At 48.7% G+C, this 25,879-nt stretch overlaps 2 protein-coding genes across 2 annotated transcripts in view; both read right to left on the bottom strand.

The window, feature by feature from the left end:
• cicb (capicua transcriptional repressor b) overlaps positions 1-2,771 on the bottom strand; it is a 40,546-nt gene extending 37,775 nt beyond the window's left edge. Inside the window, exon 1 of the mRNA XM_056601446.1 lies at positions 2,498-2,771. The gene's annotated coding sequence lies outside the window, so the exon portion shown is untranslated. The remainder of the gene's footprint in view (positions 1-2,497) is intronic.
• A 13,825-nt stretch (positions 2,772-16,596) lies between these two features.
• Positions 16,597-25,879, bottom strand: part of erfl3 (Ets2 repressor factor like 3) — a 41,630-nt gene continuing 32,347 nt past the window's right edge. The window contains exons 3-6 of the mRNA XM_056602114.1: positions 19,959-20,074; positions 18,372-19,549; positions 17,361-17,553; positions 16,597-17,243 (exon numbers count right to left, since the gene is read on the bottom strand). Of these exons, the coding sequence (XP_056458089.1) occupies positions 16,717-17,243; positions 17,361-17,553; positions 18,372-19,549; positions 19,959-20,074 (2,014 nt within the window). The 3' untranslated portion in view covers positions 16,597-16,716. The remainder of the gene's footprint in view (positions 17,244-17,360; positions 17,554-18,371; positions 19,550-19,958; positions 20,075-25,879) is intronic.

The raw sequence follows: 25,879 nt of genomic DNA, 5'->3' as shown, positions 1-25,879 counted from the left end.
CACACGGTCAACACCGACACTCAGGACACACATGCCCAAAACACACACTTATGACACACGCAAACAGACACGATGCATGCACACACAGGAGATGCCCTTAATGAGGAAAGCTGGTTTGAACATTAGTGCTTCAGGAAGCCGTCTCCCAGTGCCTTAGTGCACTCTTGTTTCCTATTACACTGCGATTTATTATCACACTATGCAACCCTGATACACCCACCACCCCGATGCCAGTTTATACACACGCGTTGTGGGGGAAAACACACACACACACACACAGCCTGTGCCTCAGTCGCAACAACCGTGGCACCGCGGGTGAGCAGGAGCGTCTGTAGCTGCATTTATAATTCACTGTGTGTGTGATATGTAACCCTATGTGAAGGAGATGTGATCAAGGCTGCTCGAATGTGTGTGTGTGTGTGTGTGTGTGTGTGTGTGTGTGTGTGTGTGTGTGTGTGTGTGTGTGTGTGTGTGTGTGTGTGTGTGTGTGTGCGTGTGTGAGAAGGGGAACAGGGGCTATAAAGGGAGGGTGCTGGATGGAGAGATCACTCGACGGCCAGGTAAGACAGAGCCTAACTAAAAAGCAGCGCTGGAGTGACAGACTAAACCGTGGCGACCAGGATACAAACACACAGTCATTAATTAATTCTCTGGATTCAAAAACACTGGTATACGGATGAGACTGTGCATCCTGCGACAACACAACAAAAATAAACTGTCTTTAGGCTTGCGTGTGTCTGTGGGTTTGTTTGAGTGTGTTGTGTGAACGTATGTTTGAGTGTGTGTGTGTGTGTGTGTGTGTGTGTGTGTGTGTGTGTGTGTGTGTGTGTGTGTGTGTGTGTGTGTGTGTGTGTGTGTGTGTGTGTGTGTGTGTGTGTGTGTGTGTGTGTGTGTGTGTGTGTGTGCGTGCGTGTGTGTGTGTGCGTGTACGTATGTGAGTGTGTGTGTGTGAGTGTGTGTGTGTGTAAGGTTTGGTTCGCACTCTCTGCATCTGTGGTGATATTTTATGGATATGGACAGCTGCCTGGCCTCTCCGTCCGTATGTCGGTAGAAAATAAAAATGTAGGCTTGTGATTTGTGCATCCTGGCCCTTATCGATGAGTGGGTCCAAGGCATATAGATTAGAGGTGACTGCTCCATGTTAGGGACAGGGGCAGAATGGCAGGGATGCCAATACACGCCACATGAATGGACAGCATCTTTCAGAGGGCCGGTGCCCTGTATCACCCAAGTACTCTCTTTGCCTAAAAAAGACAATGATGCGGAGACAAGTGAACAGACGTGATACATGCATTTTACTGCATCTGTGTAAGACTACAATAGACGTGCGTTTGCCCAGAATGGCTGTCAAACGATATAACACAAATTGTATGTGTGTGACTATGGGTCTAAGAAATGAAACAGAATATGGATTAAAATAAAGTGTTCGTAACTGTTCAGTTAAAAATGTCAAGAGAAGGAAAAAAATGCATTCGTTGCGTGCTATTTTCTAGATCAAGAAAAGTGGAGTGTAGTCGAGATGGGGGGGAAAGCCGAGAAAGCGAGGAATGCGCTGCTGCGTTTCCCGGTCTTTCTGGCCGTCCGCTGCTCGCGCTGAGCGGAGCACGAGAGGCTCCAAACACACAATGTCAAATGATCTGACTCGCGCCACTCGCTCGGTCTGCCATGATCACGGACAGCGAATAAAACAAACAAGCAAACAACCTGTGTCGAGTGATGTTTCATATTAGACATGGACCTAAAATGTCCTTCTGCGTGAGATGGATGTCGGCGTGTAAATGTAATACAATGTCGATTTAAATCGTGTGGAACCCGCTGCAGAACATGTCGCTTAAACGGGGGTCTTTGGACCCTGTAAATATATTAAAGTGGAACAACGCAGAAGCTGTGCGTCCATCGGAGTGGTTCGCTCTACTATGCACTACGGTGTTAGTATTGGTAGTAGCGGCGCTTGTAGTAATCGTAGTACGCAACGTTGGCAGACAAACACCGTAGTGACATCGCCGACAGCAGCCCGTCCACAAGGAAATGCGGCGAAATGTTCTCGTGTTGCGTCTAATTTGACCGATGCGTTTTATGTACTATGTACGATTGTAACATGTTAATAAACAGACTGATGCTGGGGAAAAGACCGACGCTTTTACAATGGGTCGCTGCTTGTTAAGGGAGCCCTTTTCTGGGAAAACTCGTAAACTTATGCTGAGGACAATTGTTACATAACAACAAGGCTGTTGTGTTCATGACCAACTCGATCCCAAGTGTTCTTGCACGCCCATTAGACTGCAGTAAAAACATTGGACAAAGTTTTCAGCTTTGCACTCCCACCCCTCTCCTCGCCTTTCTCGTCTCTTCCTCACCGAGCCATGTCACTGCTTTTCTTTTGCACACTATGCTGCCGCCCATTGGAAAACCGTACAGTCCAACGTTAGCTTCTCTCTGGTCAATACAATCCACGTCGACTGAGCTTTATAACCTTGCTAACTTTGTTTCAACTTACCCACAATGGACGTTTTTACTCCGGATGAGAAAGATTTATGCTCCGATTATGCAGATGGAGAAGACTCGCACCAATTCCGAACGACATCCACTTGCGGTCGGCGACATCTGTGGGATACAAACTTACACTACTTTTCCTCCGCCAAACATGTCTTTTTCCCACAGCAACTCAAACACGGATAAAAAAAACTATCAGTCTCATTTCCACTACAGTCACAAAATGGTGAATGAACCACTAACAGCTGGGTGAACTGACCAATCAGAGGTTGGTGACAGGTACAGTAGCTTATCAGCGTTGACGTTAGAGGCTAAAGGGCGTGGAAAGCTGTCAAAGCCCAGTTGATTGACGGGACGGCTCAGCCAATGGTATAAGAATGCTTGGCGATACCGGTGCTCTGTCCCATACTTTACAGTACCCAATCAGGGCCTTGGGAACCATAGGAACAGTATGTGGGCGGGTTGAAGGGAGGGAACAGCCAGGGAGAGCCAATAGAAACACACCAGTCCCCCTCCTTTCGTAAAAAGTGTATGTTTACCATAATTGACAGGACAAGTGCCTTCCCTGGGCAAACGGCGGTCATACATCGCTCTGCCCGTACAGACATAAGAATACAACCAAAGTTTAAATGGCAAATTACATTCTTTAGTTATTCTTACCTATAGGGTGTGAAAAATACGAAGAATAATGCAACCACTTAAATTAAGGAAAACATTTAGGGTGACCACAAGAAGCCGCATGGCCGACAGAGAATTCTGATTAAACAACAAGAGGTTTTGTGACAGGTCTGTCTGAGGCATAATGGACATCTCCAGGCGGCAACCGTGGGATATATCTCCCTTGCAACTGTTGTCTCTCTCCCTCTTTTTTCTCTCTCAGCAACAGACCCTAACTTCGAGGCTTTTAACCAATAGTAGCCCTGTATTTTGCCTGCTCTGACGTCGGTAATTGCACTGCTCCGCCCACTCAATAGAAACCGAACGGACTGTGTTGGCTGACGTCACTTTGCTGATAGTCGATTGGGCAGGTGTGAACTGTCCTTAAACCAATAACTGAACACGGTGATGATGTCACCGAGAGTGTTGCCACCAGCTGGACCAAGGAGGCGTGGCGTGGTTGGTAAACTCGGCTAACCCCAAGCATATACTGCAACTGCATGTAGTTTGGGAAAACTGTGCGTGCCATGCACCGTGTGAGGCATAGTAAGAGAAGCGTACAATGGCATTCATTGTGCATGTCTGTCAAAGGTGTTCTTAAGGCACACCCGACTGCTCAGTGTAGACTAGGCTACTACCAGAGTCGAATGAGATCACCGTCGAGATGTACATAATGTTATTGTATAATGCGCCTTTTAAAGTTTTACGCTATGCTTGCTGTTTGACATTGGGAACGAAACGCTCGTGCACACCAGTTCCAGTGTAGATAACATTATGCAATCCACTAGCCTACTCTGTTGTAGTAGAGGCCAGACTGCAGACAGGCGTACATTCCCGTCGTTGCAGCCTTTCTCCGCATGGGATTCTGAACATACATGTTCAAGTTTCACTGAAGCATTGGCAAATGGAAAAAGGTCGCACATTCATTACAATTGTAGGGTTAGTTCAACGAAGAGAGTACGTTTAACAATATAACGGTGTGTGTGTGTGTGTGTGTGTGTGTGTGTGTGTGTGTGTGTGTGTGTGTGTGTGTGTGTGTGTGTGTGTGTGTGTGTGTGTGTGTGTGTGTGTGTGTGTGTGTTTATAGCGTGCGTGTGTTATGCGTGTGCTTGAGCGTGTCCGCGGACTTGTGTTTGAGGAAGTGAGAACGTGACAACAGTGCTGGCTAAACGCTGAAGTAGGGCGACATCTAGCGGTAGTCTGTCACACCTGCAGTTTAGACGTTTTCAGCCCATCAAAAATGCATTTGGATGCTTAGTTTGGATGTTGTCAGGACAATTAAGGTTATTGGGCGAGCAGGATAACAATGAAACGGATCAATACATGTTGTTATTGGACCACCAAGACGTGACCAGATATCAATCCACAGGATGAGTGCAGAATTTCCATTGAAGTGGCTGCATGAACACTCCCATTGAAATGTAATACATGTAATAGCAATGATAATGCTTTCCTTTGTGTATGGATCAATATATGAGCGATGAAGCTGAGAGGACACTGCTATACCTTCCACCCTCCTCGTTAACAAGGCCCCCACCCCCCTCCTTCACTGTGGGACCCTGACCTACGACCCTCACCCTTCACCCCCCTCTCTGTGTATTCATCACTGGTATGTCAATCAAACGCCAAAAACGCCCCCTCCACAGGCACAGAGACACACACAGCCATGCACACACACACACACACACACACACACACACACACACACACACACACACACACACACACACACACACACAGACAGACAGACAGACAGACAGACAGACAGACAGACAGACAGACAGACAGACAGACAGACAGACAGACAGACAGACAGACAGACAGACAGACAGACAGACAGACAGACAGACAGACAGACAGACACAAACACAATCACTCATACACATGCAGGCTACAAGCATGCACACACATGCAAACATGACCACACACAGATTCCACCCCCCCCCCCTCCCCCACACACACTAACACACACATACATACACCGACACACACACACCACTGGCTTCAGCTGTCAGTCAGCTAGATAACAGACTGTTGGAGATAACCAGAATACACAGAAGCTTTATCAGAAACTCAAAGGAAAACTTAAATTATATTGATTATGTGTACGTTTGTATGGGGCGAGATTAATGAAACTAAACAAACCATTACAATCACAAGCAGTATCTCTGAGGATTTCTTAGCAGAACACCTTTGACCTGAGCTGAGCACTAAATTACCCTTTGGAATGTCTCTACCCACGCTTCTCTGTGGGTGCAGACACACAGTAGTACAACCCTGACCCCCAACCCCTGGCCTCCTGACCCCTGGGGCCCGGACAGTGGACCCCGGGCCCATCAGCCTTTGGATGACACAGGGCTTTGTCGGGATCCTGTTGGCCCCAGAACACTGAGAGGTAACAAGTCAGTTCGATTTTAGATAGTTCACTTTTCAACCTCACTTCTCTGCTATTGAATGTATGAGCTGAACGGGTTCCACTACTGTTACGTGTGCGTAGCTTTGTCCATCGTAGCTTAGTGTAACCAAAAAAGGTGAGTAATAACTTCCCTAGGTTCCTCAGTCTTCTTATTAGATTACAATGCAAATGCACATTGGATAAATTATATATTGTTTCTGTTTATTACAATCTTTCCACATCTATTTTATGAATGATGAATCTCCCACATCTATTTTATGAAAGATGAAAATATGTGATAAATATGAATGTTTGTAGAGACACCTTTATAAAATCACGTTTCACTCCTATAGATTCAGCAGACTTGTAACCTTACTAGCAGAATTAATGTTGAACATTGGCAATAACCCTAATCGCTCATCGTACTGCCATGTTAAACTTAGTGAAACTTTCTCGTTCTTCCCATGTTATTTATGTGGTTTCATCTCTGTTAGACACGGGCGTTTCTAGGTTTTTGAAATATCCGGGGCTTAGCCCAGAGGGAAAGGGAAAATGCGTGCGTAGCGCGTGGCAAATTTATTGTATGCTTTATTGCGCATTCACATTATTCATAATGCTTTATCTAAATACATAAAATACACAGTTTAATATAGCTTTAAATAGCTACCTGACTTCTGTGCTGCTTATCCCTAGACATCTAAAGTTCCATTCAAGTTATTTCAGAGAAAAATTAATACAAGTGAGACGGACCCTACCTATATATATATATATATATATATATATATATATATGACTGGGGATAGCATAGGTTCATTCACTTGAGGTGGTAAACAGTCTGGCTATGTTTTTAATCCGTTTATTCTCTTGCCAGAAGGACTATTTAGAAGGACTAAGCTAGTTTATTTTGAGATGCCCCTGAAATCCCCATGTTTGTTTTTAGTGTAAAGCAAGCAAAAAAAAAAAAAAAAAAACAGCAAGTTGATATATATTTTTATTAACATTCAGGGCTAATTATATAATATCCGGGGCTTTAGCCCCGAATGAAACAGTCTAGGGACGCCACTGCTGTTAGATATGGACATCCTTCCAAAAAGAGCCCTCTCGGATGCCGGGCTTAAACAAGATTTGTTTCACTACGACTCCTTTCAGCTACCCACCCCTCCTTCTCCTACAAAAAAAAATAAAATAAAAAAGCTAATAAAACGCTTGAGTTGGCGTTTTGAAAAGAGAAAACATTTTATTAGTACATGGTATAAAGATAATTATGAGACTTTGATTGATATCCAGACATTTTTTGCGGAGACACATTCCTGTTACCCACTTGCATTGGAGTGAACGGAGGTATCCACTTCGGGGACACTTGAATCTAGGGACCCGTCCACAGCCCGCTTAAACAGCTGCAATACCAGGCTTGGGCGCTGAGCACTGGTGGATTGCTGAAGTATGCACGGCTTCTGGAGGCCTGTGCTGTGTTCCAATCCGTACTTATTGTATACGTAGGGCGTTCAAATTAAGATCGGGGACAAAAGAAGTGTACTGAAAGTAACCGGATGGTGTACCCTTAACGGTCCAACCACTGAGTGTGGATTGATGCATACTTTAACGGCAGCCATCTAAGCTACGTAGCGGAAGAGGCGGAGCCAACGTCAGCCCATTTTCCACATAGCCTGCATTAATGGTGTCATTTTGTAGCTTTTATTGCTTTTTATAGCTGCTAGGCATAAAGGGCTCACTGTTCAAAGCGGGACGTTTATTGCGGGGCAGGAGGCCGCATACGAATTCGTAATTTCCGGTTAGTGCATCACAGAGTTTTCGATTTGGAACAACACTCACTGACATCAGAAAATCTGCGCACTTATGCCGCTTTTCCACTGCATGGTACCAGCTCGACACGACTCGACTCGACTCAGCTCGCCTTTTTTGCGTTTCCACCGCGAAAACATGGTATCTGGTACCTGAAGTGGCTGCTTTTTCTAGTACCGCCTCGCTCTAGGTTCCAAGCGGCTGAGCCGATGCTAAAAGGTGACGTCGGCAGACGGCCGGCCACTGATTGGCCAGAGAGTGTGACGAAGTCACGAGAGCGACATGGCAACCATGCTGGTAACAGCCATAGCAGCGCCGCAGCCAACATATTCCACTTCTTCAACATGCCAGCTAATAATACGAACACGAATACCATCGCATCGATGTTCTCCATTGTTGTTATGTGGGTTCTGTCCATGTTTGGGTTACGTAGATGTTGTTTGCGTCGCGTACAAAAATACGTCACGGCCCTTTCGCGCAGCCGACCCCGCCCACGTCCCGGAGGTACTATTTGCGGTGGAAAAGGACCCGCGCTGCTACCGTGTCGAGTCGTGTCGAGTCGTGTCGTGTCGAGTCGAGCTACATGTGCGGTGGAAAAGCGGCATTAGTGAGTGCGGATAGTGTAGCTATTACGTTTAAGTGTACTCATGGAAGTATGGATATTGGAACACAGCATAGGTGTGTGTGTGTGTGTGTGTGTGTGTGTGTGTGTGTGTGTGTGTGTGTGTGTGTGTGTGTGTGTGTGTGTGTGTGTGTGTGTGTGTGTGTGTGTGTGTGTGTGTGTTTCTCTTTAAGAGAATAGCGAGCCGGTGCGTGATTAAAAGTAGCCAAATAGAGCGGGAAAAACCGCCCAATCTGGCAACACTGCCAGAACGTCCTCCATAAATTGCCCAATCCTGCGAGAAAAACCGCCCAATCTGGCAACACTGCTGAAAGTCCTCACGCTCCAGCGTCAACGTAAATCAATGAGACCAACTGAAAACAAAGCCAGTATGAAACCAAAACTGTGATTCTGAAGAAAGTTTAAATTATATCGAAATTCCGTTTAGATATTATTGAAGTGTGTACATTTTTGTGTAGATTTGTATGATGGTTGGAACGAAGATAAACGGTTGAATATTGATTAAGTTACGTCTTCAATGGGAGGACGGCGGAACCTTCTCCAGGTGTCCTAGACTTGCACGTGTTTGGTTACACGTGTGTATGTGAGAGTGTTTATACATGTGTGTGCGTGTGGGTTTGACATGAATTAAAATGGCTGTGCGAACTGTAAAGAGAACACACACACACACAGTCCAAACTTGCTAATATGCAAAATTTCCCACAAGACATATTGGATCCATTTTATATCTACAAGGTTTGACAGAGCAGCAAAATACACTGATATGCTGTTGCTGAAGGGGAAAATCAACACTAGCGATTTAACAATCAGTGTCGCTTGCTCAGCTCTTTTCAGGGAAATCATCTGACAATAGTTGCCATCAAAAAAGCTGAATATTCATCATTGATCGCTGACGCTCGGTTCCACATTGATAGGAAGGAGCTAGAAACAATCTGATAGGAGGAGCACATGACCAGGACAGTTACAACGGATAATTATGCCTGGAGGCCAACTGCCTCCCAACTCATACAAGGGGCCCATGGCAGCCACTGTGTGCTGGATGCATTATGTGGCTTCAAACGGTAACACTACACCAGTCAGCTGCTATATGGGCCTTATTCACCTATCGGCCATCTCCGTTCTAAACGCATCATTTCCCCCCAGCATGGCCCCTATGGTGATAAGACCCATTAAGGATCATTACCTCACTTCTCAATAGGCTGTGGGGTGGTAAGCATGGGTTCATGATGTGTGGCTGGTAAACTCAAGTGGCTCCCAACCTTAGATTCAAATTTTCGGGCTGTGTTTGGAATAAATCCAGGGGCAGGACGATGTTATGTACAAAGGGGAACCAATGAGAAAAATCTGAAGTCATTTTGATGATAACTGGATCTAAAGCAATCACAGAGATCAACGATTACATTTACACGCAGTTCACTCTTCAAACAGCGGGAGGAGCCATCGAGTGTAAAATGACGGTACACCGCTAAACACATGAATGTACGCTTTAAAACATGTTTTAAATATGTAGACGTCGCCTATGCAAGCAGGCTGAGCGACTTCAACATGAGTTATCATATTTAAAAACACTGATAATATGTAGAATAGGCTACTGATCAAAATTTCATGCTGTTAACTATTTCAGTGGTTTTGGTCACAATGAATAAGACAAGAAAACTAAAGCAAATATATTATTCAAAAAGGCATCAATAGTTTTAATAATAGCCTAGCCTAAGCCTAAAATAATTTAAGTTACTGAAAACGATTCAAATTGGACTGTTAAGTAGGCCTTTACATTCAAATATTTATTTGATAAACAAAAATATGAATATGCCTCATAATCTGGTTAAATGACAAAGAAAAACTCAAATTAAAAAGCCACCAATACAGCTGTCTTAGTTCCTTTAAATGTACTTGCTGGGGGTTTAAAGTTTCAACATTAGAATGGCTTGTCATAAAGGCCTAGGCATTTAGTGACCGCCAACACAAGTTAGCTACTTTAATCTGGAAGCTACATGTACCAATGAAATAGGAAATAATGAAAAGAAAATAACAAGGAGTGTATGTTTGTGTATGGGTTGTGTGTGTGTGTGTGTGTGTGTGTGTGTGTGTGTGTGTGTGTGTGTGTGTGTGTGTGTGTGTGTGTGTGTGTGTGTGTGTGTGTGTGTGTGTGATGCGGTCATGACTACCTGATTCCTCTGTAGGCTGTGTTTACCACAGGCAGTTCTGTGTAGAGTAGAGGATGTGGCTACGACAGGTAAAAAAAAAAAGCGATGCTATTTCACAGTATAGGCCTGCTTGACTTTTCAAACTTTCACGCACAGCATGACGTTTATTCAAGCACACTTAAGGTTGTTTAGTTCTTGGTTTCGTTATGCACTTGGTGCAAACATTTGTGGTGCTGGGTGGAATCAAAGCATACAGCGGTGACTGCGTCTGATTTCTCCGAAAGAAGCCACGCGGCACCATGGGTGGAGGTGGGATGTAAGGGCAGTGGTGTCTGGGGCCTTTCTTCTCTCCTGCCCCTCTCCTCTCCTTTCACCAGAACCCAACCACCGGGCCTCTTGGAAGCGGGGGACTAAAGGGTGTCTAACACACACACACACACACACACACACACAAAAAAAGCACGGAAAAGCACATTTGCACACACAAACATACACAAAAGCACGCAAGCACTTTTGCACACACACATAGACTTACACAAAAGCACGCAAGCACTTGTCCACACACACACACACACACACACACACACACACACACACACACACACACACACACACACACACACACACACACACACACACACACACACACACACACTCACAAACAAACATACAAAAGCACGCAAGCACTTTTGCACACACATACACAAAAGCATGCAAGCATTTTTGCACTTACACACACAAACACACACACGTACACAAAAGCAAGCGAAGAATAGGACACACAAATTCGCGATGAAGGTATAGTACCGGATGCATTGCTGTGTCATAAAAGAACATGAGCAAAACACAAACAAAAATACACAGCGATTTTTGGCTTCCCATAAATAATCAGATTATTTTTTATTATTGCTCAATTTGCAGTTTTTTAATGCAGTGTAAAAACCTTATAACGATTCATCCGCCAATGCCTGGAAGTACTCTTGAAATCCAGGGATTGACGTCACACTGAAAGAAGAACAGCCGTGTGCATGTGAGCATTATGTGGAAGAGCGGGCAGCAGCAAGCGGACAAAGTGCTTGTCCTCTGTGTGCACTTTGCGGCACATTCTCACTGATCACTTCCACCGTGTGTGTGTGTGTGTGTGTACTAGTTTGTCTTTCAAGATATAAACGTTGTTTGGGCAAGCGTATAAAGAAGGCTCATGTTGAAATGACTACAGGATGTAGTCAGAGTAGAGGTGTTGTCAGAGATCTCTTATGTGTAAACTCTTGACATCCTAGTCCTATGTTGCGGTTCAGTATTTAAAGCAGAGGCTTTTATACACGTCATTAAGGAGTAGTTATAGTTGTTGGGCATCTTGCTCAAGAATGCCTACAGGTTAGGGAAATCAGAGGTCGAACCCAGTAACCTTACCTTTTTGGTGTGAGCTTTAAGGCTACTAAATGGACTGATCCTATTGGTTACAATTATTTTAACTCTCTTTATGATAGACTGGCTGAAAGGTTCATCACATTAAAATATCAAGGTAATACATATTCTCAATTCAATTGTCTGCTAATGCTAAGGAGTGTTTCAACAGACAAGGGCCAAAGCAAACAAACAACAGCCATTGGGTTTTAACCAGTTTTAATTAACCCTGATTACATCTTAATTACAAGTTTTGAAAAAACAACAAAACAAAATAATGAACACGAAAGAACGAAAGAAGAGAAATTCAATGTTACATCATGGTATTAGCTCCTGTCTGTCCATCCCTGTTACGTAACTGCATTGGGGTGACGAGAGAGGAGAGAGGGATGACAGAGAGAGGGAACGACAGACCTTAAAACGGAAAACAATAAACATCCTTCTCTTCTTTTAAAACGATAAAACTCCTCGCTAAATTAAAAAAAAACTAATGTACAAGAGTGAGCAAGAGAGAATATTATAAAATAAAAAATAATTACAATACGATGACGAAAAAAAGATAAACCTATTCCCCTCTGCCCCTCAGCGATATGCTGCGTCCTCTGCGCTCAAACTCCCCCCATCACGTCTCACAATATCAGGTTTATGTTCATTTTTTACACATGTTTCACTTATCTTACACTTGGAGAATTTACTACAAAGACCGAGGGAAGGAGGCTGGCGGGGGTCAAAAAGCTGGGGCGGGAAGGCGGGGATGGGTCCACATCGTCCATCGTGATGCACACAACATAAACAGCTTACCGGGCCAAGGAATAACAATGCAGCGGGAGGAGGTAAATAATCCAGAACAACAACAATAATAATAATAACAACAATAATCAACAGCAATATTGACATCCGAGAAATAATACGGGAGATCATTTTCTTCTTTTGTTTGTTTAAAAATGACTTGTTAGCGAGAAATGCCATGTTTTGCGCCACTTTGCCCACGGGTGATATTAAACTGCAGAAGGCCAGGAGCAGGCCCACAGAGAGAGAGCTAGAGAGAGAGAGACAGAGAGAGAAATGCCCATTCAAACGGGTCTCGGTCGTTCTCGTGTCTTGTGCTGTCAGATCACACCACAGTCTGCAACGAGATAGACAAACCAATAGCAAGAAAGGGCGAGCGAGAGACAGACAGACAGAGAGAGGGGGAGAGGAGATTCCGAACAGAAAAATACAGAGCCGGAGAGAGTGTGAGAGAGTGAGAGAGAGAAATAGAGGGAGAGATATTGAAAGAATGCAGAGCAGGCAAGAGGGCTGCCTGATCTGTTGCTTAGATATAAAGACTTGTAATAAGGCAGCTGTCAGTAGAGTTACAAACATGGGGATTGTTAGTGGTGAGGGAGTGAGGTCGTGTACACGTGTGTGTGTGTGTGTGTGTGTGTGTGTGTGAGTGTGAGTGTGTGTGTTAATGTGTCTGGGTGTGCATGCTCTGACATGCTCCAACCCGCCCCGGACTACTTGGATGTGAGTGATGAGGGGAATTCGATCAGCGACGCCACATATCATGGAGACTGGAGGTCTCCCCTGCCCCCTCCCACACAACCGCTTGCTGCTGTTGATCAGTGGACCCAGTACCCCCTCCACCAAGGATCTACAGGTCCCCAGTGACATACACTTCTCTGGGACATGGATACTCCAGGGGTGGTGTCACAACGGGCATGTGTGGAATGTGTGGATTTGAGAGATGCATCTATATGACTGTGGATGTGTGTGTGTGCATGAGTTTGAGTGTGTAGCCACATTGAGCATGTGCGGAATGTGTGTGTTGTATTTGTGTCTGTTGGACTCTGAATGTGTGTCTGCGTGCGTGTGCATGTGCGTGTTTAGGGGTGAAGTCACGATGAGTACACGTATAATTCGTATGCTGAATTTGTGAATTTGACCGTTTCCATGACTGTGATGGTGTGTGTGTGCATGTCTGTAGTCGTATGTGTGGGTGTGTACATGCTGATGTGTGTGCATGTAGGGGTAGAGTAACAATCAGCATGTGTGGAATGTGTGTGTCTAATTTGTGTATTAGACTATATGGCAACAAATGTGTGTATACGTGTGAGCGTGCGCATGTGCGAGTGTGTGTGTGTGTGTGTGTGTGTGTGTGTGTGTGTGTGTGTGTGTGTGTGTGTGTGTGTGTGTGTGTGTGTGTGTGTGTGTGTGTGTGTGTGTGTGTGTGTGTGTGTGTGTGTGTGTGTGTGCATACGCATGTGGGTGTGTGAGCGTGCATAGCTTGAGGGAAGAGCGTCTCAGGTCAGGCCTCACATGTGGTTCTTGCAGCTTTTCCAGGTTATCGTACAGTAATGATTAACCCCTTATCGCCCCCTTCTTGGCTGGCTCGCAGCCTAGACCGGGGCGGGCTGGTGTACCTGGGCCTTAGGTTAACTGGCCTAAGATAAAGGACAGGGTTTCCACTTCACAAATAGCATGAGATTCCCTGGGCTGACGCTGATCCGTACACGTGGGCTGGAGGCTAGCGGGGGGGCTGGCCCCTGAATGGATGTGCGTGGTCACATCGTGAACAACACACGTTTGAATGATTATCATCGCACAAAAACCTCCCGTGTGCTTTCTCAATTGTTTCCCCTGTTACTGGTCTTATTCTTGTCTTTGACTAAACTGTGCTTTTTTTCTGGCTTATTTCCTATTTAAATAAAAGTAGGAGGAAACCAGGACCCACCCGCACCCTTCCCTGTTATGATAACAACCCCCCCCCCCCCCCCCCACTGTCCTTGGTCACCTGGTTACCCAAGAAGAATTATATACACATCGCTTATGGCCAATCAAAACAACCCCACTTACAAAAAGAATCCTGAATCAGTCATATCATTAAAATGCTATGGTTCTTTAAAATCTCAGTTTCATAATAATTTCATATAGAATATATAAAGATATAGTTTGTACGTATGTGTGTTAGAGCTCAGTTTGGACTTTGTACATGCTATAAAAACAAGGCATTGAGAGGCAATGTGTGTGTGCATGTGTGTTTGTGTGTGTCCGAGAGGGTCCTGGGGTGTATTTGATTCTCTCTGATGGCCTACGTTAGCCTGGTCCTACCAGACCATCGTACTTCATTTCATTTGTAGAGAAGGTCTGGAACTGCTCAATTGACAAACGTTCACTCACTTGGAGGCGGGTGTCTGTTGGAAGTTTTAAAATGATTGGATCTGCCCAGTGCCACTCTGGATCTGCCATAACCAATCGCATAGTGTTTGGTCGTGACGTATGTCATGCGACGGGACCGGCTCCTTCACCACTAACGGAGCCAGCTGGAAAATCAAACTTTTCCCGAACCATCGTGGTCACCAACAACATCATGGCCACCAACAAAAACTCAGCAAAGCTTGTTCTTGCTCCAGCTTTAATTGATCGATATTCGGCAGCGATCCCACAACAGACCGAATAGCTTCTCTCGTATCCTTCTCCATTGTCTTCCTGGTCTTCCTCTGACTACAACTGAAACTGGCGTGCGACCTCGACGTCATCGTTCTCAGCCACTCCCTCTGTTCGCTGATTGGACCGCCAAAAATCTGGCTTCCAAGGAACCCATGCATATGAAGCAGACCCAGACCTAGTACTGAAGTGAAATGAAAATTGAGCGGAAGTAGGTAGGTGGGCGGTGCCAGGCTAGGCCTACGTACCGATGGATGGATAACTGATAAGACATTTGGAGAGGACATTGAGAAAATGCATCATCCCACGACCCAGCTGGCCAGAGACTCTGAGCCAGCTGTGGCTGTCGACCCGCAGCTTGGAAACCTCTGCTTTACAGGCAGGGGGGTCTCAGGTCTCTCCCCCCACTCTCTCTATCTCCGGTCTCAGGACCAAACAGAGGGTCTCCGAGAGAGAGCAGGAGAGGGAGAAGAGAGCCGATAGAGAGAGGAGGGAGGAGAGCGAGAGGTAACCAAAGTAAATAAGCTAAAGGCAGTGTTGTAGGTGTGTGAGTGTGTCCCGGTGTGTTAGTGTGTTGGTGCGCATAGGTTTGCTGGTTTAGTTAACACTATCATGAGCATGATTGTTAAAACCGCAGAAAGCAGGCGCACTGAGCTTCCCTTGCCCCTGGGGAACTCACAGTGAAACACATGGTAAGCATGCAAGCTATGTTAGGCTACTACACTAGTAGTCATTGGCGGACACTCAAACCACCCTCCCTCTCCCTCCCTCTCCCTCCCTCCCCCAAGAGAGAGCCTTCCTCCTCCCTCTTCCACTTGCCCCTACCTGGTGGTCCCACAGAAGCACTCTACGCAACAAACTCCCTTTCCTCCTGCCTTGCGTGGTCTCCGTATCTCTGGCCCGTTCCATGCATCTCTCAGAGAGAGGGGTGGGGGTGGGGGGTATCTGTCCGAGTCCAAGTGTGTCCAGGGCTGGTCCAGGACAAGCAGAAGCAGGGGGGAGGACAGGAGTGTAACAGACAGTAGGTCTAAACAACTCAATGAAAGCATTTCGCTGGAGAGTGTGAGTATTAGAAAAGTGTGTGTGTGTGTTTGTGTGTGTATGTGCGTGGGGAGGGGGTCCAAGAGCAGAATAATATTTTTTCTTCTCTTAACGGTACGGTCTCAAGTTCCATTCCCTGGCCACTGGTTGGGCGCTGTGGGGGCGTGTCCATCCAGTAAGTGAGCTGCGATTGGCTTCCCTGAGTGGAGTGGGTCTTGTCAGTTGTTCTAAGCAAAACAGCTCCCCCCCTCCGATTGTCCAAGGAGGCTTACGTGGTGACAGACAATCACCCCTCCCACGTAACTCCACTCTTGGTCATCACTTCATCATCATTATCATGTGTGTTTTAGATACAGGCACTTTGATCAAAACCCTGTCGTCTCTACAGAGACTGAGCGGCAGGTCCCCTGAGGAGAGACTGATAGGTGACCCCCACCAATGACGGGGTCTGCAAGGCAGGAGAGGTGCTGGAGTGGGCGGGACTTAGACATTCGTTTTTTTGTTTGCAGATGCACTGGCCGGAGGAGGGGTGGGGGGGGGGGGGCGGGCAGGGGGGAGGGTTACTAGTCCAGGAGGGGAGGAGAGCCCTGCTTAGCCGGTCGGTGTGTGAGGAGTGTGCGTGTGTGTGAAGGAGTCTCAGGGGTTCAGCAGTGGTCCCGGGACATTAGTGTTGGGGCTGTGTGTGTGTGTGTGTGTGTGTGTGTGTGTGTGTGTGTGTCCCATCAGCAGGTCTTGTTCTCCAGGGAGAGCTGGGCCGTGGCGCGGTGCAGTTCGGCGCTCACCCTCCGGTGGGACGCCAGCAGCGGGGGCGGGGCCAGAGACCCCTCGTACACCAGGGGGGGCGGGCTGTCTGCGTCCTCCCCCCCTCCTCCTCCTCCTCCTCCTCCTCCTCCTTCCCTCCGCCTCCGGCCGCTGTCCTCCTCCTCCTTGGTATCCAACCGGGCGCCGTTCCGCTGCCTCTCCTGCTCGGCGCGCACCTTCTTGTCGTCCGACTCCTCTTGGGACGAGGTCTCCATGCGCTGGTCCTCGCTCCAGCGCCGCTTGAAGCGCAGCTTCAGCGGGATGCACTGGGTGGGCGGCGGGGAATCGGCCGGCTCGCTCTTGATGGCCGCCGCCGTGACGGGGGCGATGGCGCTGGGGGTGAAGGGGGCGGGCGCGCGGTGCGGCGACACGGCGAAGGGCGAGAGGCCGGGCGGGGGCGGGGCCGGCGCCTTGAACACGTCCTCGTCCAGGTCGTCGTCGGGGTGGTGGTGGTGGTGGGGGAGGGGGTGGTGGGGGAGGGGGTGGTGCTGCTGGTGGGGCTGGTACCCGTGGTGGTGGTTGAGCTGGAGGTGGGGGTGGTGTGGGTGGTGGTTGTTGTGGCCGCCGTGGTGGTGGTGCAGGGCGCTGCCGTTGGCGAGGTGGGGGTGGGTGTGGTTGAGGCGGTGGGGGTGCTGGTGGGCGGGGCCGCCCCGGACATGGCGGGCGGAGAAGAGCTCATAGTCCTCGTCGGGGTCCTCCTCGCTGATGTCCGTCACCTCCACCTCCTCCTCTGACTCGATGTCTGAGATGGGCTCCACCTGGAGGGAGGGGGAGGCAGACAGAAGGAGAGGAAACAGAGAGAGTTAGCGTCAGTCTTAGGTCGAACTGCGGCACTGCCAGTCAGGCTGTTGTTTTTGTCATTACCACTCCGTCTTAGAGCCTAAAGCACAAGGCTGGGCCATAACACTAAGTTATGTTTTTAAATGTCCCTCATCAAGCTAGAAAAATAACACCATGTGCACTACGTGTTCTTACAGCATTTATCCTGGGGGCGGGAACCGCACCGAAAACATGGGGGGAAATGTGCATTGGTTTGCACTGGGCTTATGGCTCTACCACAGAGCAGTAGAGGCTCTACCACAGAGCCTGGCAGTAGAGGCTCTACCACAGAGCCTGGCAGTAGAGGCTCTACCACAGAGCAGTAGAGGCTCTACCACAGAGCAGTAGAGCCTCTACCACAGAGCGGTAGAGCCTCTACCACAGAGCAGTAGAGCCTCTACCACAGAGCAGTAGAGGCTCTACCACAGAGCAGTAGAGGCTCTACCACAAAGCCTGGCAGTAGAGGCTCTACCACAGAGCAGTAGAGGCTCTACCACAGAGCCTGGCAGTAGAGGCTCTACCACAGAGCGGTAGAGGCTCTACCACAGAGCGGTAGAGGCTCTACCACAGAGCAGTAGAGGCTCTACCACAGAGCGGTAGAGCCTCTACCACAGAGCGGTAGAGCCTCTACCACAGAGCAGTAGAGCCTCTACCACAGAGCAGTAGAGCCTCTACCACAGAGCGGTAGAGCCTCTACCACAGAGCCCAGCAGTAGAGGCTCTACCCCCTGCCCCCCTACGCCCAGTGCCCCCCTCACCTTGATCTTGGGCAGCCCGGCGCTGTTGAGCGACTGCGTGGACGAGGAGTTCGACACGAGGCCCGAGCCGCCGGCCGAGCTGAGGTCGCTGCCGAAGGACAGCGAGGAGCCCATGCCCGACGTGGAGGTCCCGGAGGCGGAGGACATGGAGCCCTGCCGGCCGGACCCCTGGCCGTCCCCGCGCTGCTTGCGGCCCAGCGGCGGCGGCTGCAGCTTGAACTTGAAGGGGGACATGTGCGCCGCCTCCTCCCCCAGGTGCAGCGGGTGGTGCGTGGGGTGGGAGTGCGGGTGGGGGTGCGGGTGGGCCGAGTGCGGCGGGTGATGGTGGGGGTGGTGGTGGTGGTGATGGAGGGCCACGTGCGCCAGAGACGGGTGCTGCGGGTGGCGCTCTCTGTCTCGCTCCCTCTCTCGCTCCCTCTCGCCTCCGGCCAATGCGGCTGCTCGCTCGCCCCTCTCGCCCAGTCCTCCCCCCCTCTCCCTCTCCCTCTCGGCGGCCTTGTCCGCGCTGGGCCGGTGGGGCTGGGGGATGACGATGTTGGGGTAGTGCAGGAAGGCGCGGGGGCTCAGGTGGTAGTTGTACACCGACTGGGTGTGGGCCTGCAGGTAGCGCTTCATGTCCTCGGGGTTGAAGGAGAAGTGGGAGCCCAGCATGGGCGACAGGGTGGGGGAGGGGGTGTAGGGCAGGTGGGAGGAGGGGGTCATGGAGAGCGCCGGGGAGAGGGGCGGGGCCAGCAGGCCGGAGCCCCCGGGCCCCGGCAGCGGCGACACGGGGAAGGGGGAGATGGGCTCCTGGTGGCCCCTGTGCGGGCCCCGGGAGCCGTGGTGGCCGGCGGGGTTCCCCGCTCCGTACATGCGGAGGAGGGACTCGTGGGAGAGGCGCGGGTGGATCAGGCCCCTGAACCCCACTCCTCCGCCCCCTCCCCCGCTCAGGCCCCTCTCCCCGCCGCGCTCCTCGGCCGCGCCCCCGTTGCCCTCCTCGATCTCCGAGTTGACGGAGGTGCCGTCGCTGCAGTCGCTGACGGAGCCGCGGCCCATGCGGCGCGCTACCGCCCCGAACACGCCCCCAGGGCTGCGCAGCTCCTCATTGGGCGACAGCACCTCGCTGGGCGTGGAGGGGAAGCGGAAGTGGGAGCTGCCGCTGGTGGGCACGGGCGGGGCGCTCTGGGGGACGGCGCTGCCTGGAGAGGGAGGGAGGGAGAGAAAGAGAGAGAGAGTTTACTACGATGTTGACCCTTGCTTGCCATTTCTGTACATCTATAGCCTAGTAAAAACCAGTGCAGAACATCTCTCTGAAAACGACCACTATTTGCATTTTTGTATCTTATTTGACTTTCTAGGGGCTTTGGCGATGCAAATGTGTGTTTCCCAAACCCACGATTTTTTTGTCTGTTTAATTTAATTGAGAAAAAGTGAGTCAAAAGAGGGATAGGTTGTGTGGATGCTGACCGATAATATATATTGTCTTCTTCCTCGTCTTGCGTGTAATTCTATGTAATCTAGCCATCGTATTGTAGGATTAGGCGTAGCCTGCGCCCGGGGCAGACGCACACACAACACAGACACAGACAGTCTGGGCGCCGTCCTTACCTCCGGAGCCCACGTCGATGAAGGGGTAGTTGACCAGGACCAGCTTGTTGAAGTTGAACTTGTAGGTGAAGCGCTTGCCCTTGGTCTTGTGCAGGATGCGCTTGTTGTAATAGTACCTGTCAGGGGAGAAGGCAAACGAGCATAAGACCAAAAACCATTTACACACAAACGAATGCCTGGAAGCGACTTTTCACAGAATAGGAGAGAGGACAGAGGAGAAGGGAGAGGAGAAGAGAAAGAGAGAGATTTAGATGTAGTCTTTACTACAATGTTTATGCTTGCTTGTCATTTCTCTACATCCATAGTCTTAGATATGAACATCTCCCTGAAAACGACTGCTGTTGTGTGTCTTATTGACTATTTGCAATTTTGTAACTTTCTACGGGCTTTGGCAATGTAAAGGTACATTTCCTGTTCCAATAAAGCCAAGGATTTTGAAGAGACCGATCACAAAAAATAGGAACATGGTATTGGTCCCATCACAGAAAAAGCACATTTGGTTTGTGTCAATATTTCAGTTGCTTTAAACCTTTTAACCCCATTTACACCGACCGCGTAAATGTAATTGTTGAGAGGAAGAGAGATGGAAATATTTTGGATCATCTACTACCTAATAAAAAATCGTTTCGTGACCCTTAAGATACAAGTTAAGGCCAACTTCCCCCTAAAAATCACAGAGGGGAATTTAATCAAATTTTAGATTTTTAATTTCCTAATGAGAACAAGAGTGGAGGAGAGAACGAGAGACGGAAAGAGAGAGAGGGCGACATGGAGAGAGAGTGAGAGAGCAAGAGAGAGTGGGAAGAGATGTGTGGGGTGAGTTTAATTAAAAGAGGAAGTGGATTAAATGGGAGCCAAACGGATGACGTGGTGTGGAGCCATCAGCAGCCAACACAAGAGATCAGAGACGGGCTGATGTGGTGTGAAGCAGCATCAGGCTATTCTGAGGCTCGCTGTGTTAGACCCAAGGTGTGTGACTTCAGAAATATACCTATGACTAGATCCAAGAAAACCCTTAAGAAACCCAAGGCAGGGTATTAAAGAGACATTAAGCATAAATAAACACAAATACAGAGCCAAATTGTGTTATTCATTCATTCATTCAGAGATGGACCCATCCCTTTATGTAATACTAACTCAGAGCTACCAATAATTCTCCCCAGGCTTTATCCCTTTATATAATGGCTATTCTTTCTCTCTCTCTCGGTTTCCTTCTCTCTCGCCCCCTCGCTCTCTTCCTCTATTAACCTTTGTCCTGCTCCAGCTCTTTACGTAATGTCTTTCTGCTTTCTTCCCCGCTTCGGCATCGCATTTATATAACCTCTGGCTCCCTGGCTGCTGACCCTCACACGCTCTGAGAGAGAGCTAGAGCGAGGGCGGGAGAGAGAGCAACAGACTTCAACATCCATTTTGACCTGAAAAAAAAGAGAGAGAAAGAATCCAACACACACACACACACACACACACACACACACACACACACACACACACACACACACACACACACACACACACACACACACACACACACACACACACACACACACAGTCTCCTCCACTGCACTTACAGACAGACATGGTTCCCTGGCCGCCGGGGGCCCCATGAAGTGCTGACATGTGAGCTCTAGTCGTGATACGGGCCCTGGCTCCTGCAGTACCGCCAAACTCAGGGGCCGCTCACTGCCTGTGTGGTAGTTATCTGGGTGGGGCGCGCGATGGGTGGAGGCTGGTCGGTGTCCAGGTTAGGAAGGGGTGAAGGTAGGTTGGGTAATATGCCTTTTAGACGCGTTTGGTTCTTTGTCATCGCCAGGCACGGACGCCTTTCCATTCACTTCATCTCCCCCCGCCCCCCACCCCAACACATTACCCCTTTTACCTCATCCCTGGGATATTCCTCTCCCCCGTCTCTCTCTCATCCTCACCCCATCACTCACCCGATCACTCTGTACACTCCTCCTTCTGCTACTCATTTATTCCCTCCCTCCCCTCTTCCCCCGGGCGCTGTTATATGCCCCCGTGTGTGTGTGTGTGTGTGTGTGTGTGTGTGTGTGTGTGTGTGTGTGTGTGTGTGTGTGTGTGTGTGTGTGTGTGTGTGTGTGTGTGTGTGAGTGAGAGTGAGAGTGAGGGAGTGGGGTAGGGAGTGGGGATGAGGGGAGAGAGACAGGACAGGCCTGCTGAAAACATTGTTTGTGCCAGGCACAAAGCAGCATGTCATTTCTGCTGTGAAGGGAGCAGCAGCAATGTGCTGGGTTGGAGGAGGAGGAAGAGGACAAGTAGGTTTCCTCGGTGAAGCAGAACATAACTGTGTCTAATAGCGTGGCGTGGACATCACCCTGCTACCTACAGCTCCCTGGCTGTAGCTGACACACGGCTGTCCGGGAAGAGATACGCGATATTACACAAACAGCCAGAGTCTTCTACCAAGTGTCTTCTTAACACATGAAGTCCACAAATTGCTAATGTCATTGTCAACCATAATTAGTATGTTTATGTGTCAAAGTAAATGTGGTCATTTAGGACTCCCCAAATCCCCACAGCTGTTTGGATTCCAATGAGTTGGATTTGACAGAATAACTACCTCCGGGCCCCCAGCACACGAGTCAATGGAGTCCAAAGGATCTCACTGTTCATCTCCATCTGACAATGTAAAGTACTACTGATTTGAGGGATGGTTGTGTCTGCAGAAATGTCTGCAGATATGCATTTACGGTCCAATATTAAAGCCAGCATAGTAACCAGTATCATTAGCCCAGGCAACGAAAGTTCAGAGCTGTCAGGGTTAACAGGAAGTGCGCCAAGCTAAAGGTTGGCGTTTGCTTGCTTGGCAGTGCAGAAGAGCTCAGCTGTGTCTAGCAACCGACACACTGAATGCACGCTGTACGAGACATAAGTTGTGTTTAAGGCACATGACCAAGATCCCCCGACACACTCACGGGCACACACACACACTCACGGGCACACACACACACAGCCCCTCTGTTCTGAGTACCTCTCCCCCTCTCTCTCTGTGCCGTCATACAGACAGCCAGTCTTTGAAGAGCATTTGAACTCACTTCAAACGAGAAGAAAGAGATTCTTTGAGTGTCTGTGTTTAGCTGCCCATCGCACATGCCTTACACACAGACGCCTCTTACACACACAAAAGCACACACACACGCAATCACACACACACACACACAATCACACACGCAGTGTGATTGTAACCTTAACTTTGCTACACACATTCTTGCTCACAATCACTTCGATTCTTCTCATTTTGAAAGGCACACACACAGGCACACACTTATGTAAACCCTACAGTTAAAATAAGGCTTTGGATTGAACAATACGAGGACAGATTAAAAGAGAGCTTTCTGAGAGAGTGTAGAGGTTTGTTAAGTCCACTGAGTGTTTTGGATACATGATTTTTAGGACAGGATTACGTCTGCCAATACACAGACACAATGTGGCCCACATTAGTCAGACCAGCTCAGGGAAACAGCCTGTTGGTTGTGGAAATAAACAGGGATAAAGAGAGATAGAGTAGGAGAGTGGAAGAGCGAGAAGGTGGGAGACACGGAGAAGGAAATGTATAGGGATTCAGCGTTCTTTAAAAAAATGTAAGAAATGTAATGGTAATTCAAAATGTAATAGATCTTCAGAGAGTGCTTCATAAAATGCATGTTGCTCATAGTTACGAGGACTCCACTACCATAGTGGATCACAGCTATTCAAAATTCATGATTTATGAGAAAATCAATAAGCGGTGTCTACATTTCTTCTGCTGCCTCGAAATAACCGGATCAATCAAGAGGCAAAGACAGTAAATGATGGCAGTGAGCAGAGGTGGGGTAGAAAGCCACGTGAAATGGACCATCTTGCTATTAATACCACTGTAGTATGATAGCCCTGCTTAATGGAGTATGTTCAATCTCACACACACACAGAACCACACACAAAGAACCACACACACACACACACACACACACACACACACACACACACACACACACACACACACACACACACACACACACACACACACACACACACACACACACACACACACACACACACACACACACACTTTCCTGGCCCATTGTTGGGCTGTAAATAGGCGCTGACCGTGACAGGAAGTTGGGATTACAATACTCCCCACGAGCCTTCTGTTTATTTTCTACCTCTTTCGTCAGCATTGGCTCCTGCGCTGTCACACACAGCATTCAAACACACACACATGTCAAAATTCAACACACACATGCGCAAATGTGCATGTGCGTGTGCTATTGCTGGAAGTCACCAGCTGATCACACTCAGGTTTGTGTGTTTGTGTTGGATTTGTGCGCAACAGAGAGATTAATGGGAGATGTTTGGGCTGTCTAATTTGGGGATGGGGTGTCACATGCCGTGTGCGTGTGTGCGTGCTTACGAGCGTGCGTGCAAAAAGGATATGTTACATTTTTTGTCACATCCAGTGTATGTGTGTGTGTGTGTGTGTTTCCGTGTGTGTGCGTGCCTGTGAGAGTGTCATTGGAGGGTGGCTCGTGTGCATGTTCTGCCCGAGTGGTGAATAAAGGGCCTATTCTGTCCGGGGACAATGAGATGCACATAACGCAGACGTACGGAAAAACATACATGCAAAGAGACAATAACCACACCGAGGGACAACGCGCGCGCGCACACATACACACACATACACACACACACAGGCCAACACAACGACACCACAGTGGTGCGGTGACGGCCCCACTCCATCCACGCGCAGGGCCCCCTGCGTCCCTCGCTGCCTCCACACAATGGGCCCTTATGGGGTCGAACCCCCTGACCGACAGGCCCGGCCATGGAGGTGTGTGCGTGTGTATGCGTGTGATTTACATCTCTGGAGGGCGTACCATTGATAGTGGCACCCACAGCTCAAGGAATATAGAGGGCCCTCATTCACCATGGCAAGTGCTCAACATTGTACTGTACACACATACACGTGTCTGTCTGTCTCTCTGTGTGTGTGTGTATGTGTATGTGTATGTGTATGTGTGTGTGTGTGTGTGTGTGTATGTGTGTAATGAATACGAGGCGGTGGGTCCGTGTCTTGTGGGAGTCCATGGTGTGCTTGCTATGCTGCTAATCTTTGCCAGCTGTGCGTGCCAGCCCTGCCCAGCCTTTACCCCGCCCCGAACGACCTGTGACCTGTGACCTGGATCCAGAGTGGTGATTGCTGCTGGTGGGTCGGGGGGGGCCTGCTGGGATCTCTTAGTTTGATTGCACTCATTAAGAAGGCAGGCACTGATCGTGGTCTACCCGGGTTAGGAGGTCATTGTACCCTTTGAGCGACTCGGACGCCTTGGTGTGCACACTCCGGCAAACATGTACACATACGTGTCTCATGGCGATAGACTTATTCTGACTCTGACTCACTCCCTCTCTCTGAGTGTGTTAGGAGTGTGTGTCTAGTGTGTCAGGAGAGCGGGAAGAGACATTGTTTAAGGTAGGAGGTCCAGTAAGGAGGCTTGTTGAGGGCCTTGGGCTTGGTGACTGGTGCTGCACCCTGCCCATTAAAATGATATCATTGTTTCTCTTTCTCTCTCTTACACACCAACTGAAGTTCAAACCTGCTCCCTCCTTTCTATTCAAAGTTCCTTTGGAGAGCAGCTTGATTCATGGGCACACTACAGTCTCAGGAACGCTGCCTATGGGGCTCACATGCAGTGATTTCTACTTCTTTGAGTCGTTGAGTCTATATTTTACCGTGATAGCTAAGCATCCACTCTACAAGGAGTTCTGGATGTTACTTTGTATGCAACTTTGTCCCATTGTACTTCAGATGAGCCTTTCCGAGGCAAAGGACATTTCAGTGTCGTTTTGTTTGTCCTGCAACACAACGTCTGCTGCTTTGCACGACGTCTGCGTCTACTGCTTTGCAAGTCAGTGGGCCTCACTTGAGT

This window comes from Gadus chalcogrammus, chromosome 11 (assembly GCF_026213295.1).
Source record: "Gadus chalcogrammus isolate NIFS_2021 chromosome 11, NIFS_Gcha_1.0, whole genome shotgun sequence".
Taxonomy (NCBI): domain Eukaryota; kingdom Metazoa; phylum Chordata; class Actinopteri; order Gadiformes; family Gadidae; genus Gadus; species Gadus chalcogrammus.
The sequence above is the reverse complement of the archived record's forward strand: the minus strand, read 5'-3'. Positions and strand labels throughout refer to the sequence as shown.